This window comes from Cataglyphis hispanica, chromosome 9, assembly GCF_021464435.1.
Source record: "Cataglyphis hispanica isolate Lineage 1 chromosome 9, ULB_Chis1_1.0, whole genome shotgun sequence".
Lineage (NCBI taxonomy): Eukaryota > Metazoa > Arthropoda > Insecta > Hymenoptera > Formicidae > Cataglyphis > Cataglyphis hispanica.
The window spans coordinates 7,415,203-7,430,873 of NC_065962.1; the positions used below are offsets into that span (position 1 = coordinate 7,415,203).

Below are 15,671 nucleotides of genomic sequence, written 5' to 3' on the forward strand. Positions count from 1 at the left end.
TCTTTATCGTTGTAATAGAGATGACCAATTCTTCATGGTTCGTAGAAAATTTAATAAAAAAATATGTCTAATAATAAAAAACATCTAAAAGACAATAAAATAAGATAAAATAAAAAAATATCCTTTCTCCCTCTGTTTCTTAATTCCTCTTTCAATTGTTTCTGTGCCAAAAATGAAAAAAAATAGTAGAAGTAGAATTTTATAGATTATTTATGCATATTAAATATATAAGTTTGAACATTTACGAAATGGATATAAAATTAAGTTAATTTAATAATTTTACATTAAAAATTATTTAATAATTTTTACTTTCAATTATAATTGAAAGTTCTATTAGTATTTTTATAATGTTGACAGAACGTATTGCACCATGTCGAAAAATGTACGATGTCCAATTATTTTTGTGACGGTATAGATTAATTTATCTGTTCTTCCTACAACACGCAATATCTATTTAAAAAAATATGATTTATACAAAAAATAATATTGTATAATATATATTTAAAAACACACACATACATAATATATTACATATGATATAATTAACAAATATTTCGTACAATAAGCCGTATTAATGAATATTTCATTTGTAAGAAAAATTGAAATATAATATATTCGCAAATAATATAGTCGCAAAAACATTACAAAATAAAACTTGAATAACCGAATAATTAATTTTTTGTTATCAGGATATTGGACATTTAATTTCATTCCTTAGGACAATCACTTATAGAAATACATGGACTGTTATCGTCACCGTTTCGCGCATATCCTGTTTTGCAGTAACAAGCATCGTTACATCTCTGAAAGAAGATTAATGTAAATAATATTATTGAGCAAAAATAGAAATTTACGATATTTACGATAAAAAGATATTTACGATTAACAAGATGTATTCCTATAAAAATTAATCCTTTGATGTCCATAATAAGCATTAATTTTTTATAAAATAAATTTTAATATAAAATACATGCTGTATCAGTTAATCCATTTTTAAATATAAGAATTATATAAGTTTTTCAAATAATTGCAAAATTTATGCACTTACGATATTTACTATCGGACAAGGTTTGCCCAAATTGCTACAAGTTGTTTGACATGCCGATCCGCAATAATATTCTTCATCTTTTCCACAAACCAGTTCTGCAGATGTTTCTAAATGCAATAATGTTTTACGTAAATATACACTCGTCGATACAAATAAAACAAACTATTTAATAAGAATTTATACACATCACAAATACAATATTGGATAAATTTGAATTTAATTAATTCTTTTTAAATGAATGTAATACTTATTAAATTACTTAATGAAAAAACAACAATGAATAAAAATATTTAAAAACATCAATAAAAATTGTATAAATATTGTTTTTATGAAATATTGAGAAATATCAATATAATATTAAATATATATTTACGTGCAGAAAATATCATCAATGCAAATAATAGTACAATTATTGTGCGAGACATTATAATAAATTTGCAATCTTCATACACAATTTGCAACTCAATTTACTGACAAACTGACATAATTTTGTCCGTTTCGAGCTTTTTATACACATTGGAACTTTTATACATATGACGGGGATAATAGCATACATAATACGAGTAATAAATGTGCTTGCGTGAAAAATTGTAACGTCTAGAATTGTAATTCTCCACATATAAATTTATTTTTTATAAAAATGTGTTTTTTTCACCCGAAAAAACAAAAATATTGTTTAAAGATAATTTCGTATCTGTTGCCGTACGAGCGATAGTAATAACAATGCGCTGAAAAATTCTTTCCTCTTTAAAGTCGTCTCGTTCAATTGCCTCTATGTTGTACGTGACGCACACGCGACTGGGAAAATCCAAAATTAATATGTGCATCGCGTACTTTGACATTTAGTGATTCCCCGTTCTTCGGTGATATATAGGTGTAATGAATATACTGATGTGCGTCTCATTGTTGTGCATTGTGTTGAATTATATAACGCGATCGTTATTTCTATTTTTGTAGGATGAAGAAATAATAAAAGCTATCAATTATCTTGACTGAAAAATTATGTATAATATTGCCTTAATTTTTTCTTTAACATAATGTCATTATATTCATATATATATATATATATATATATATATATATATATATATAATATGTATATTTAAATTTAAAATAACAAAATAATTAATTATTAAATAATTAATAATTAATAAACTTCATCTAAAAAACGTGAATTTTATGGTAAAAAAAAGTTAGCTTCATTTTCAACATAATTAAATAAATTTATTAACATTTTGTTTGCACAAAATGAAATATGTTCTCTATATGAAATAATAACAAAAGATAAGCTGAGCAAATATCCAATACAATAAAAGAGTCCCGCTAAAAAGATATTTCCGAATCGATCGTAAATAAATGTCAATAATTAGTGGAAATTGAGTAGAGGATATATCTTAGATATTTTGCAATTTATATAGATATCGCTGTATTACGATCAGCAAACACAAGGTCAACAGAGCGCAAAGTCACGATAGATATCGTTTATTCAACGCTATTCTAATACAAAAACTGAGCTGTAAAAGCTGTATGTAAGAGCGAAAATAGAGCGTAATTTGAAAAAAAATATAAAGATTGATCAGAAGACAAAAGAAAGGCAGCAGCAAATGGGCAGAGAATCTCGAGAACTCCCAATCGAGTTTTCCGCTGTCGAAATTGGATGGCGACATCGTGAAATGCTGAATAAGACAGTCAAGACAATGGAAATAGAGCATGGTTATCATAATTACATGCCAAGTTTTCCAATTAATTAAGATATCGGCTCGCTATAGGAAAACAGCTCGTTCGCGCCTTTACAAATTCTCGTTTCAGGAGAGATCGGGAAAATAGTTAGTAATCAGTCAAAATTTTTGCTTCGCTAGCTAAAAAATAAAATCCATGAAAATTCGTACAGATTTGTTTCACATGGCAACTTTAAAATCCGTTATTTTTATGCTACAAGTAATAATGCTTGTTAAATCAGAATACATCAAAGATATTTTTGTAAACAAATGCGTCCGTCATCAAAATAAATAATTTTAATCCCTCTAATACAAAAAAATGTGTTGACTATAAAAGAAAGATGTACGCGCAAACAATAATTCAATTCTCGATTGTAATAAATTCAATTCTAATCGCTAGATATTCGATTCTCGGCGCTCTTTACGCGAAATAAAAAAAAACCTATGTACCAAAAAAGACCGAGGGGAAGCAGAAGGGTCAATCTGATTCACTTGGGCTATCTCGCCGATGGCATTTAGGGTAAAAGCGTATTCGGGAAGCGACCGGATTGACTATCGAGCTTACGCTGACAAAGTGGACACAATGTATACGTTTTCAAGGCCTGGAATTTCCCAATTGATCGAACAAAAATTTTTCTTTCCATTTTATTCTTATGTAAAATACACTAATTACTGACTATAAATACTCAGCAATTTAATTATTACAGCATTATCTCGAAAATTTTAGACAACAGAATTTAATCTTTAATAGCCGGTAAAAAATTGATCAGCAGGAAAAAGATGTTTACGAAATAGTGATAGATGCAGACGGAACAACAAATAAGAACAAAAATGAATTATGAAACATGTACCAAATCGGTGCAAAAAATATATTAATAAAAGCGTATGTAAAAATAATAATTTCTTAAAATAATAATAATTTGTTTCTAACATTCAAATATATGTATAATAAATTTGAATTCTATTTGTAATACGTTTGCAAGACATGCAAAAAGAGAACGCAGCAATGTTCATTATAAATAATAAGCTGATAAGAGCCGAGTGCAAAATTATGAACGCGAAGTGGACATAAAAAAAAAGTTAGAAATAACTAAATGATGAAATTTAATAGACGTTTCAGTTCCTCACTTCGGACTCATCTTTAGTACAATTAAAAAATTAAAAAAAAAAAGAAATAATGTCATAATAATTATATTAAAGTATTGCTTTAAATTTCATTATCAATGTTTCAATAATATTTGCGTGCTGGTATGTACTCTTGGTTAACATCATCATTTAGTAAGCGGGGAGTTTATCGTGTTATCGTGTGCATGCATGAATGCACGTTGAACGCGTGTTGATGACGTAATAGAAATAATAGACAATAATTTCAGATGTGCAAAGCATAGATTAAGATTTGTTAACAAAGTGGGTGGTATATATAACGGCGCGTTTGACGCTGACGGATAGTATGAATCACAACTTGATAGAATAAAGTAACGTTCGCAATGTCTCGCGCTATTTTTGTCTTGCTCGTAGTGGTCGGAGTGTTTCTCAGTAAGTTTTCGCGTTATGTAAACAATGTTTATTCAATCTGTGATTAATTTAATCTACGAACTTCTACGAATAATCAATTATATAAAAAATTAATATATCTTCTAATTCTCTCATTTTAATATTAATTTTTAATTTAATATAAATATTATGACATGTGAACATGTGTGATGAGACTTTTATATAATATTGCATATGTATAGGCACAACTGCTGCTCAAAGTTCATGCCCAGAAAATCAGGAATGGACGACTTGCGGATCAGCATGTCCACCAAAGTGCAACTCAGAGCCTAACAGACCTTGCACTATGGTATTTACAATTTATGTAACTTTATTGAATCTGATAAAAAAAAATCTCATTCCATTTTTTGTTAGACAGACGTAAAATATTTTATAATTAAATATAAAATTTTAATATTTATAATATTTATAATATTTATTTAAATATTTAATATATAATTATAATATTTATAATATTTTATAATTAAATATAAAATTTTATAATTTAAATGTTATATTAGATTTGAAAAATCTATTCTACACGATTCTCTTTTACAGCAATGCATTGTAGGATGCCAATGCAAAGAAGGATTTCTGCTTAATGATTCAGGAAAATGCGTATCTTTTGCACAGTGTTAAAAATTAATCAATATACATATATATATCTGTTAAAATATTGATCAAATTTTGTTTCAATACTTTGAGATAGTGTGCATTAAAACTGGCTAAAAATAAAAAAAATTGTGAAAATTATATAAACCTTAATTTATTTTCTTTACTTTTAATAAGAACTTCTTTATGGTCGATTTTTTCGTAGTAGTTTAAAATTTTCTTTTTTTACATTTTTTTCTTTAACTATCTAAATAACTAATAATATTTTGACAATATCTTCATCTTTCAATTTATTTTAGTCTTTGATGCCTGAGACAATAAAAAAAAACTTTCAATTTCTTTTTTCTATAGTTTCTTTTTCTTTAATTTAATTTTCATTAACACGTATCGAGGAAATATTAATATACATTAATGTTATAATTTATACATTTATACATTTTATGTACTCAACTTGAAATTTAAATTAAATTATGTTAAAATTATACATAGCAATATTCCTTCGAATGTATTAACTAAATGTAAATGTATCAACATTTGGTTTTATTTATATTGTGATTAATTCTTTGCAAAAAAGTCATTGACTGCTTAATTGATGACAATTGAAATTTAAGCTCTGTGAAATACTTTTTAAATTTTTTATTGTATCTATTTTTAATTACTAATAAACTAAATAATTTAAAAAGAAAAAAAGAAAAAAGAGACATACCTTTTTTTAAGATGCCTATTTCATTATCAGTAAAATGTATGTATTCAGAAAAGCTATATATATATATATATGTATGTATGTACATATAACTTATAATGCCAGAATATATATAATAAAATAATGCTATGATAAAATATAAGCAATAATTTTCATATTTAATTATTATTATAATAATTATTATAGTAATAAATACATATCGCTCTATTAATAAAATAAATTTTAATTAAGATAATGAATGGATTATTATCGTCTAATTAAAATAAATTTTAATTAGACGATAATAATCCATTCAAGTATTGTTTTTCAAGATATTTAACATATCAAATTCTGCGCTTAAAGACAAGCACATTTTGCAAGAAATCTGAAAATTTCGAAATAACAATTGTGTGTATGTGTGTATGCTTTCACATTGCATAACTTCTATTAATTTCCCATAGGATAGGATTTAGGCGCACAATATGAAACATACTCTTTCCACTAATTATTTGACAGAAATCTCACAATCAACGTAATATGCGAATGATTGATATCGACTAACTGAAAGATCTGAATATATACCTACTAAGTGTCTTGTGTACAAAACAAAAATATAGCGCGACAGTTGGGAGAAACAGATTGTAATAACGAAAATTGTTTTAAGTTTTCTTCTCTTATTGTAAAAGACGTGTTATCTTTTCATCTCAATTTTCTTATCGTGAAACATAAACGATAAAAGAATAATAAGAGCTTGTACAAAAGGGTATAAAAGCTGAACTTGTCATGTCCTCGATATGCAGTAAATTCGCAACAAACGTGATATCGAAACATGTCTCGCACTATTTTCTGTCTTCTCGTTGTTGTCGTTGTGTTATCAAGTAAGTCAGAATGTGCTTTAAAGATATATAAATATAATGTTGTAATAATATTTATTTAATTGTTCATAATAATTATTTGACTATAAAACTAGATTATAATTTTTGTTTAGAAACTATTATATATTATTTACCACACAGTTTTTACTTTATTCTTTTTATATTTTTTTTTCCTCAACAATAAGAAAATTACTTATAATAATTAAAACTATAAAAAATTATTTTTACTTAACTAATATTAATTTTTATGTTTCTATAGTTGAATAAAATAAATAACGCAATTACTTTATTTAATAAAATATGTATAATAAGATTAGTAATAGTGTAAATCTAATTATTATTAATAATCTTATGTATATATTTATAAAGTAATCAATTATTATAGCTGTTTGGGGTAATCCGCCGAAAAAATGCGGAAAAAATGAAATATGGACTGAATGCGGTTCAGCATGTCCCCCAAAATGTAATCCCCCAAAAGAACCACAAGCTTGTATTGCTGTAAGTTTTTAAATATTTTTTTAAATATTTTAATTATTATCTGATAAATAAATGCAGGCAATATGTCTATACATTGATAGATTTGTATTGGATTGCATTTATAATATCATACCATAAATGTCTCTAAATCATTATATACAATATATTTCTCATAAAACAATGTACTAATATATTATACATTTGTGAGCTTTTTATCTATTTGCGTTTCAGCTGTGCGTTAAAGGTTGTGCATGTAAACCTGGGTACTTGAGAAATAAACATAATGAATGTGTCCGTCCGTGCGATTGCAAATGCTAATAAAGAAACTACAATGATTTATTTTTAAACTTCAACTTTTTTGCAACGCAATTATTAAAAAATTATTATTTTAATTATATATTATTTAACGTCAAAACTCTTTGGTATCTTTATACTTATAAATTTGTGGTGTAATATGTATAAATAATATAATCTCTCTGAGCGTATGTAACTTGATAATAAAAATAAAATAGTTTAAAAATAGACACATGTTTATATATATATATTTGTTTCTATATTTTTAAAAATACGAGATTCTCCATCAAGAAAATTAAATGACAGAAACATCTTCCGTCAATAAATGAGAAGAAAGATCATGTGTGAAAGAGAATATATACTTTTTTCATCCTCATTGCATTTCTAAGAACTGAACGAAGATTCATACGTCAATGCTGTTTAAATAACAAGTATTCGGTTTCAACGAAACGAATAATATAGCTAATATTGACTGTTATGAAACAAATCGCATATAGATAAACTGCGTGTTAGTGATATTGATATATTCAAATTTAGGAGAAAGAAAGAAATATTATATTACTTAGAGTAATTATTATTATAGTATTACTTATATTATTAGAATAATTCTATTAAAATATAAAAGTTAATTTTTGACGCGTTATATGAATATACAGAATCGAAAAAAAAAAATTATATTACGTATCCTAATTAATTCTTTTCTATAATAAAATAGAAAAATAGTCATACAAATGTAAAATATATTATTTATGTAAGCATATTTATATCCATCTAAAGAAAAAAATTATTATACATTTAATTCGTGAAAATCAACAGTAGATTCTTTAAAAAATTGACATTATAATAAAAAATAAATATTGAATAGATGTAAAAATAGCATTATATCTTTTTAATGTTTTATATATATATATATATATATATATATATATATATATATACATACATTATGTGTATTTTAAGATCAATAACATGATAAATTTTTTCTTATCTCCCTTTTAAAGATAGGAAACTCAAGATTCATCATATTATGATTTCATCCCACAAATGAATCAAGTAAATCGTGCATAAAACATTAATCTTATTTTATTAACTGCTATCACAATTCAAATTGAATAAGAATACATTTTAATATATATTAAATTATATATTAGAAATATATAAAAATCTGTTAGAGACAGTAGAAATGATAATAATACTTATCTTTACTACACTACACCACACACTATGTCACACACACACACGCACTGCACACACATGCACACAATGCGAATACAACCATACTCAATTTAATGAGAGAGAGAGAGAGAGATAAATATTATCAATATATACTGTTATTATAGATCAATCAACTTTTGTGTAAATAATCAGTTATTGATTAAGCCTAGTTTGAAAAATAAATAAAATTTAGTCGATCGTTATTTTTTTGCTGTCACACAATTTCAAAGATTTCGTATAAAATAGTTTCAAAGATTTTACATAAAATAATCAGAGAGAAATTTTTGTCAGTATCTTTATGTAAAATCTAAAAAAGTGTAAAAGAATGTTTATGACATGTAAAATGACACATGAAATATTAGCAATTTTATATAGTACATTTCACTTATTTGTTAGACTTATCAATAATGTACATATACTATTTATATTTATGGAAAAATATCAAGAGACATAACTGATTGTAAATCTTCCAAGAATTATATATTTCTTGGATATATAAAATGAAAACATGCGCCAAATTCAAACAGAAAGGGTCAATCCGATGAGATATAGCTGACCTTATTAACGGGAACATATCATTTGAGTTTTATTCAAACTCCTTAAATAAGATAAGCCATCACATAATTTATATTATTTTCAGTTAAAATAACTAAGATTTAAATATTTTCGTAGAAAAACATATATCATTAGTTTCAACTTCTTTCTGCAATCATAGAAACGAGAAAAAGATTGGTAATCAATAATAAACATAATCAATAATTAATATAATCAAGATAATAAAGTCGTAATTAATCAAAAATAATAATCATAATTTTTATAATATATAACATAAATATTTTTTTTGTAATTAATAATTTTTTTTCTCTATTTATACATATGTTTATGCTAATATATTACTTTTCTAGTATAAATGACCTAATGTTCTCATACAGAAGATATTATCAATATCGATAACTAACGAGTGTTTTAAGTGTTTAAAATGTGTAAAATTAGTTGCACAATGACAAATAAATTTTACATTATTCAAAGATAAATAATGTACTCCGAAAAGAGAGAGATAATGATTCTTCACAAGATCTTTAAAGAGAGACAATATTCTTCTAGAAAATATAAACATTATTTCTCTATCATGTCATATTTATGATTATGTCATATATGTGTATAAAATGTAAAACATAAAAATATTTTAACACTTGAATTTATTGACTATTATATGATTAAAATTCATGTCACACGTTTCGATAACGGTTCCAACTTCCAAACAAGTCATTATGAGATGATTTCAGCAAAAACATCACGAACAAAAAGGAAGTAGTTAGGCCGAAAAAAATGTCTGTTTCGAGAAAGACATGTGGCGGGCGAAGGCCGCCCGATTGTATATAAACTCAGTAAAGCGGAGACCTATCATCAGTCCAACTCGAGTTGCTCAAGCGAATATCAAATATATCGAGAAATACAAATATGGCTCGCGCAGTAATTCTTCTCTTCCTCATCGCAGTTGCTACCATTAGTAAGTTTAATAGAATTTCTCAAATTATCAAATATCGAATCAAATTTGAAATTTTACTTGTGATATTGTCATAACGTTTTATAAATAATTAATAAAATTATTTATATATCATATCATTACGTATATATAATTATGTATATATCATATTACATCATATGTGTCATATCATATGTATACGTAATCAATTTTTGAATTTCGCTAAAAAAGAATTTGCTGATAAAATTATAAAGTTTGATGTATATATCATAAGATATATTTGTAAAGTAACAAGATAAAATAAAAAAATTAAATTATAAGCATATTTCGCGTAAAATGACAATATTTTACACATACTTACAAGAATTTTATTAAATAAAAGATAAAAGTATAACTAAATTAAAAAAAAAAAAAAAAGATAACTAATTTCTAAAAACATTCTTAGATGCTCTGCCTCACTGCGGTGAAAACGAGGTATTCAACAGTTGTGGTTCGTCGTGCCCAGGCACTTGCCAACATCCAGTTCCGCTTGCCTGTACATTGGTCAGTATTACATCCTCTAATAAAATGCATTAAAAATTTTTTTATTGTTCGAAATATCTCAAAGATATTCTCTTAAACTTCTTCAAAACCTCCTTAAAATGTGACTGCCTTAAATTGTGACATCGTAGAAATGCGAATAAATGAATCTTATATTATTGCTAATATTTTTATCGTTTTACATCATTACATGCGCACTTTTTAGTAAATAAAATTTATAAAAGTATATATGTGTGAATAAAATACAAAATTCAAAAATAATTCTTTATAAATAAAATCTCTATATATATTTTTAATGCTTTTCATTTTATTTTTAGGCATGTATTCCTGGATGTGATTGCATAGATGGATATGTGAGAAACGCAGAAAACAGATGTATACATTCGGTTAATTGTTAATCACATTCACTAAACATAATTTCCTAACATCAACTGTGTCGATATAAGATAATGTGAAATGGGCATTTATGATCAAAGCATTTTTATTGATTTCTATATTTGTTATACAAGTGTTTTTAGTGATATTCAAATTGTTTTAATTTAAACAATTATATAATATTATGTAGTTACTATAAAAGTTGCTTGTGCTTTTAATAAAAAAAATTATGTTAATACGTAATATTTTATTAGTTATTTATAATTCAAAAATATTATATATCCATGATTCTTTTTATACATGAATTTTTATCTTAAATATGTTCTAAATTATTATACGCATGTTTTTCTCGAAAAAAAGAAAATAAATAAAATTAATTAATTAAAAAATTAGAATATACAAAGAGATGTGAAGAAGGGGAAGCTAACTCTTGGACACGAAAAAAAGGAAATTACATATAATGTAGTAATTTTAATACATATATTCCAAAAATCATGCAGTATTAATATTTTTCAGTAACTAAAAAAATTTTTTTAAATATATATATCTTCATTAAATTTTCTAAAAAAAATGTATCCTATGTTCATTAAAATATCTAAATTATCTAGATAGAAAATCTGAAAAAACCTAGGCCACCAAGTATATGAACAGATAGCCAGTAGATTACATTAATCACAATTAAATGATAACTAAGTTAAATCTTCTGACAATCGCTGCTTATTATGTTTCATAATCGGTTGCCACAAGCATTGTATATATAGATAGAGTTCATAATCTTCATAATCTATTCTTTTACATAATAGCAAAATATTTTTAGACTACGCAAAGTACACTTGATCCATTGCAATACAAGAAAAGTTTATATATGTGCATTTATTATTACATTAAATAAAATATACACGTAATTATTAAATTAATCATTTTTCAAACACAACTTAATAATTTTGTCTAATTTGAGTAAATAAACTTTTACATAAAGATGATTATTAAATGTTATTTTTAATCTCGTAAAAGGTGACTTAATAATATGTTTTTCCGATCAAAGATTTCAATGATCAGCTGGTAATTTGCATATTTATATTTCGCGAACTAACGCAATTATATTTACATAATCTTTTGAAGCACACAGTTTTGAAGCACACAGTCATTATATAATAACTAATGGAAATTTACGATCATTTTTGTATTCATTATTTTCATCAAAAATATAACGATTTTTCTCATATCAGAACAATTCTTTATGTGTATATATATATATATATATATATATTTAAATTCGTAATAATAATGATATAATAATAGCTTATACAGGGAAAGATATGAAAAAAGCAAATAAACTCGCAGGAACAACTTCTTGCTGAATTGCATACTTTCTTTGTAATATATAATTATATGGAAGAAATATAAAATATTTAAAAAATATACTCAAATTAAATAAACTTCAAGCATTTATTAAAATAAAACTATCACATAGCAAAGTATTTTTCACATTATTATATTCAGATGTTTATATCATTGAGAAATATAAACGGCTGAATATAATAACAAGAATCTACAATTATCTATAGTTTAAACACATTTAATAATTAAAGTCAAATAATAATCACGAAAATTCGCTTCTTAAGAAATTTCATTATGCTATTTTCGAGAAAAATTAACAATTCCCAGAAACACAAAGACCGGTAATTAGATTTCTCTTGTATCCTGCTAAGCATTGGCAACGAGAAACGCAAATCTAAAATTAAAATGAGAAATCAATTTTTAGCTTCGTGGAAGTAATTTTCGATTTAAATTAGTGAAAGTATAAATAAAAGAATAATATATATATACTGTGTGTATGTGTATGTATATATATATATATATATATATATATATATATATATATATCCAAAATAAAATAATACACTTAAACAGTAGATATAAATGTAACTGCTCGATGCAACGTCATAATTTTTTTTTTATTATTATATTTATATTTAGATTCCTTTTATTATTTTACGCATAAAAATATTGAAGTAAAATAATTAAAAAAATGAATATTTTACGAGAGATATTTGATATTTTATGTAAAATTATGTCAAATTAAAGAATAAAATATCTCATAAACTATTTAATATTTTTAGTTATCCTCTATTCTTATAACTTTTTACACCAAATATTGCAATTATCAATTTATATAAAAAAATAGGATGGTTCTATTAAAAAAAAATTGAATCAGATACCGAAATATAAAGTGCGATATAATATCACACCCAGCTTATCCACTATATACACAACTTTTATTTAATAATTATTTTCTTATACCTACTGTTTGCGAGTGTATTATTTTATTTTGAACATCCTATATATAAATTAACTTAATAAACCAATTAGTATGATGGTATAGTTATTATATAACTATTGTATTTGCGTACCGCAGGACATATTTTCGGAGCATTTTCACCGCATTTAGGTTCACAAGATATGTCTACTGCACAGTCATTCCATTCCTCATTAAAACCGCATTGAGGATTTGAAGGATAACCGTCTAAAAAATAGTGTATGTTATAAAATCATACACAAAACATAATTGATGTAACATCAAATTATTTTTATATGTAAAAAAATTATCTTAAAGCAGTATTTTTATCTTTCTATTACCGTTACATTATTGTACAAAATTAAATATTTCAAAAAAGTTCTGCAAGAAAAGGCAGAATGTGTATACTGCCTTTACATAATACTAATTGTATCATAATAAATTTATATTTTGCATATTAAATTTAAAAAAAGAAAATTTAAAATAAATTTCTTATGAATCAATATCATACACGATCAAAATGAAATAATTAGAAAACTTACAGACGCAGACCATAAAGAAAAGGAAGAACAAAGCCACAACTAGCCGTGCCATCGTAGATTTTTTTATATTATTTATGTGATTAATATGCGACGTGTGATATCAAATGCTTCAATGCAGGCTTTTAAAGCTGCGATGTACAGGGTGGGGCGATTTAAAGAGCTACTTCAATCTAATGAGTTTATTTTACATATGGTATCGTTAACATGTTTTTCTCTGTAATCATATCTGGCGCGATAATGTCAATTTTATCATCTGCATATTTACATACATATACTTTGTATATACGTATATTTGTATGACCCGTTGATACACATACATTTTTAATATTAATCTCATATTTATCTTCAAAATAATCATACATATAATACAGATATAACACTTGTATTTTAATAATCTTATTAAATCTTAATAAATAAAATATTTTTATTCAATTCTGTAAAAATGTCTATGTAGAAATCTCATAATACGGAGCACATCCATTACAGAATATTTCACATATGTCAATTTACAAATGTCTGCGTATGCTCTTGTGTACAGTATATTACAATTTCAATAGCATATGTATATATATACTATATACATATACATATATATATATACATATATATATATATATATATATATATATATATACTTATTTATTTATTTATTTATAGTAACACGTTATTATTAAAAAAAAGCGATCATAAAAATGTAATATCACATTCATTGAAATCTCTTAATTTAATAATATAATCGAATAATCGAGTTTACTTAACCTGATATCTTTATTAATAAAATGATTAATATCTTAAACGTCATAGGTTCGTATTCTCATATGATGTTTCTATTCTCGATTATTAGCTCAAAACAAAAAACTCCATCTTAAATCGATTTATTATTAATAGCAATTATTTTGCCATTCGCAGATAGACGCAAAATTTGCGAACTACATTGTTGCTTCCGTTGAAGTGTTAATAAATAATACAGTCTATATCATTGATAGAGCCTAATCTTTAATGGTTATCTTCAATAACTTAATCTCAGATAGAACTAGCTCAATTTTTACAACAATCCATATCATTGAGCGTAAATAAACAAAAGCGAAAATAACTTTTCGACAATATGTCTTTTTAAAACTTATAATTAATACTGATCAACAGTATTAATAAATCCCCGATAATATCATTAATGTCAATGAACCTCTCAAAAGCATATATCATATCGTATCAATTATATTCTAACAAATGCATGCGCGCTATCTCGAGTAGAACAAATATTCGACATACAACGAACAATAGTGTGATAACCAATTCATTCCTTTGGGGCAGATATTTGACGTTCAGCAAATACCGTGGATGACACGCATGACTGTCCCCATCCTCAAGTCTCAAAATACAGTCGAGAATCCTCGGAGATGAAAAGAGAGATCTGAATTGTCAGTGTTTTAGAGAAAGATGGGGGTATATCAATCGAGTAAGATGTAGAAAGAAAAAAGAAAATTTGAGACATATTCAGCTAGTGCGTTTTCGGTCGGCTGCTTCAATATGCTGGACTGATAAAGCAGAATGTCATACGGATAGAGACAATACGATATTCGAAGCGAATGGCGAAGGGAAAACGTTTGGCGCGTAACAAGTCTGTTGACGAAGCCATTCGCCAACGAGGTTTCAATTCAAAAGGCTCTGCTGTGAGAGGAAGATAATTTCTAAATCACTCGCATGTAAATTATACGATCAACGTTTATTAGCATCGTTGCGTCGTAGTTATTATGATCATAATTATTATGAATCCTTGAAAGAAGCGGGCATAACTTGTATGTATATAATTGTGACTTACAAAATACAATTAAATAATAATTTAAATAATAAAAAAGCATTATAATGAATTATGAATTTTATATTAGCGTACATGAAAAATGTCTTTAATTTGGCTTCTTATTTTATGCAATATTGATATATATATATATATATATATATATATATATATATATAT

The 15,671-nt window shown here is 25.1% G+C and overlaps 5 protein-coding genes across 5 annotated transcripts; 3 read left to right on the forward strand and 2 right to left on the reverse strand.

Moving 5' to 3' along the window:
- Positions 1–520: 520 nt before the first annotated feature.
- Positions 521–1,784, reverse strand: LOC126852126 (inducible metalloproteinase inhibitor protein). The gene is given in 3 exon segments (XM_050596613.1): positions 521–803; positions 1,049–1,155; positions 1,520–1,784. Coding segments are annotated over 3 exon segments (387 nt in total). The 5' UTR covers positions 1,668–1,784; the 3' UTR covers positions 521–671.
- Positions 1,785–4,144: 2,360 nt separating this feature from the next.
- LOC126852123 (chymotrypsin inhibitor-like) lies at positions 4,145–5,058 on the forward strand. Its single transcript, XM_050596610.1, has 3 exons — positions 4,145–4,302; positions 4,503–4,609; positions 4,858–5,058. Exons 1-3 carry the CDS (start codon positions 4,254–4,256, stop codon positions 4,936–4,938), a joined length of 237 nt encoding a protein of 78 aa, XP_050452567.1. The 5' UTR covers positions 4,145–4,253; the 3' UTR covers positions 4,939–5,058.
- An 828-nt stretch (positions 5,059–5,886) lies between these two features.
- LOC126852121 (chymotrypsin inhibitor-like) lies at positions 5,887–7,950 on the forward strand. Its single transcript, XM_050596608.1, has 3 exons — positions 5,887–6,471; positions 6,854–6,966; positions 7,177–7,950. Exons 1-3 carry the CDS (start codon positions 6,423–6,425, stop codon positions 7,261–7,263), a joined length of 249 nt encoding a protein of 82 aa, XP_050452565.1. The 5' UTR covers positions 5,887–6,422; the 3' UTR covers positions 7,264–7,950.
- Positions 7,951–9,813: 1,863 nt separating this feature from the next.
- LOC126852124 (chymotrypsin inhibitor-like) lies at positions 9,814–11,088 on the forward strand. Its single transcript, XM_050596611.1, has 3 exons — positions 9,814–9,964; positions 10,386–10,483; positions 10,798–11,088. Exons 1-3 carry the CDS (start codon positions 9,916–9,918, stop codon positions 10,876–10,878), a joined length of 228 nt encoding a protein of 75 aa, XP_050452568.1. The 5' UTR covers positions 9,814–9,915; the 3' UTR covers positions 10,879–11,088.
- A 1,142-nt stretch (positions 11,089–12,230) lies between these two features.
- LOC126852122 (serine protease inhibitor 1-like) lies at positions 12,231–13,863 on the reverse strand. Its single transcript, XM_050596609.1, has 3 exons — positions 13,697–13,863; positions 13,270–13,382; positions 12,231–12,590 (listed from the first exon to the last, which is right to left on the reverse strand). The coding sequence occupies exons 1-3, from the start codon at positions 13,746–13,748 to the stop codon at positions 12,510–12,512; spliced, it is 246 nt and encodes an 81-aa protein (XP_050452566.1). The 5' UTR covers positions 13,749–13,863; the 3' UTR covers positions 12,231–12,509.
- Between the last annotated feature and the right edge of the window lie 1,808 nt (positions 13,864–15,671).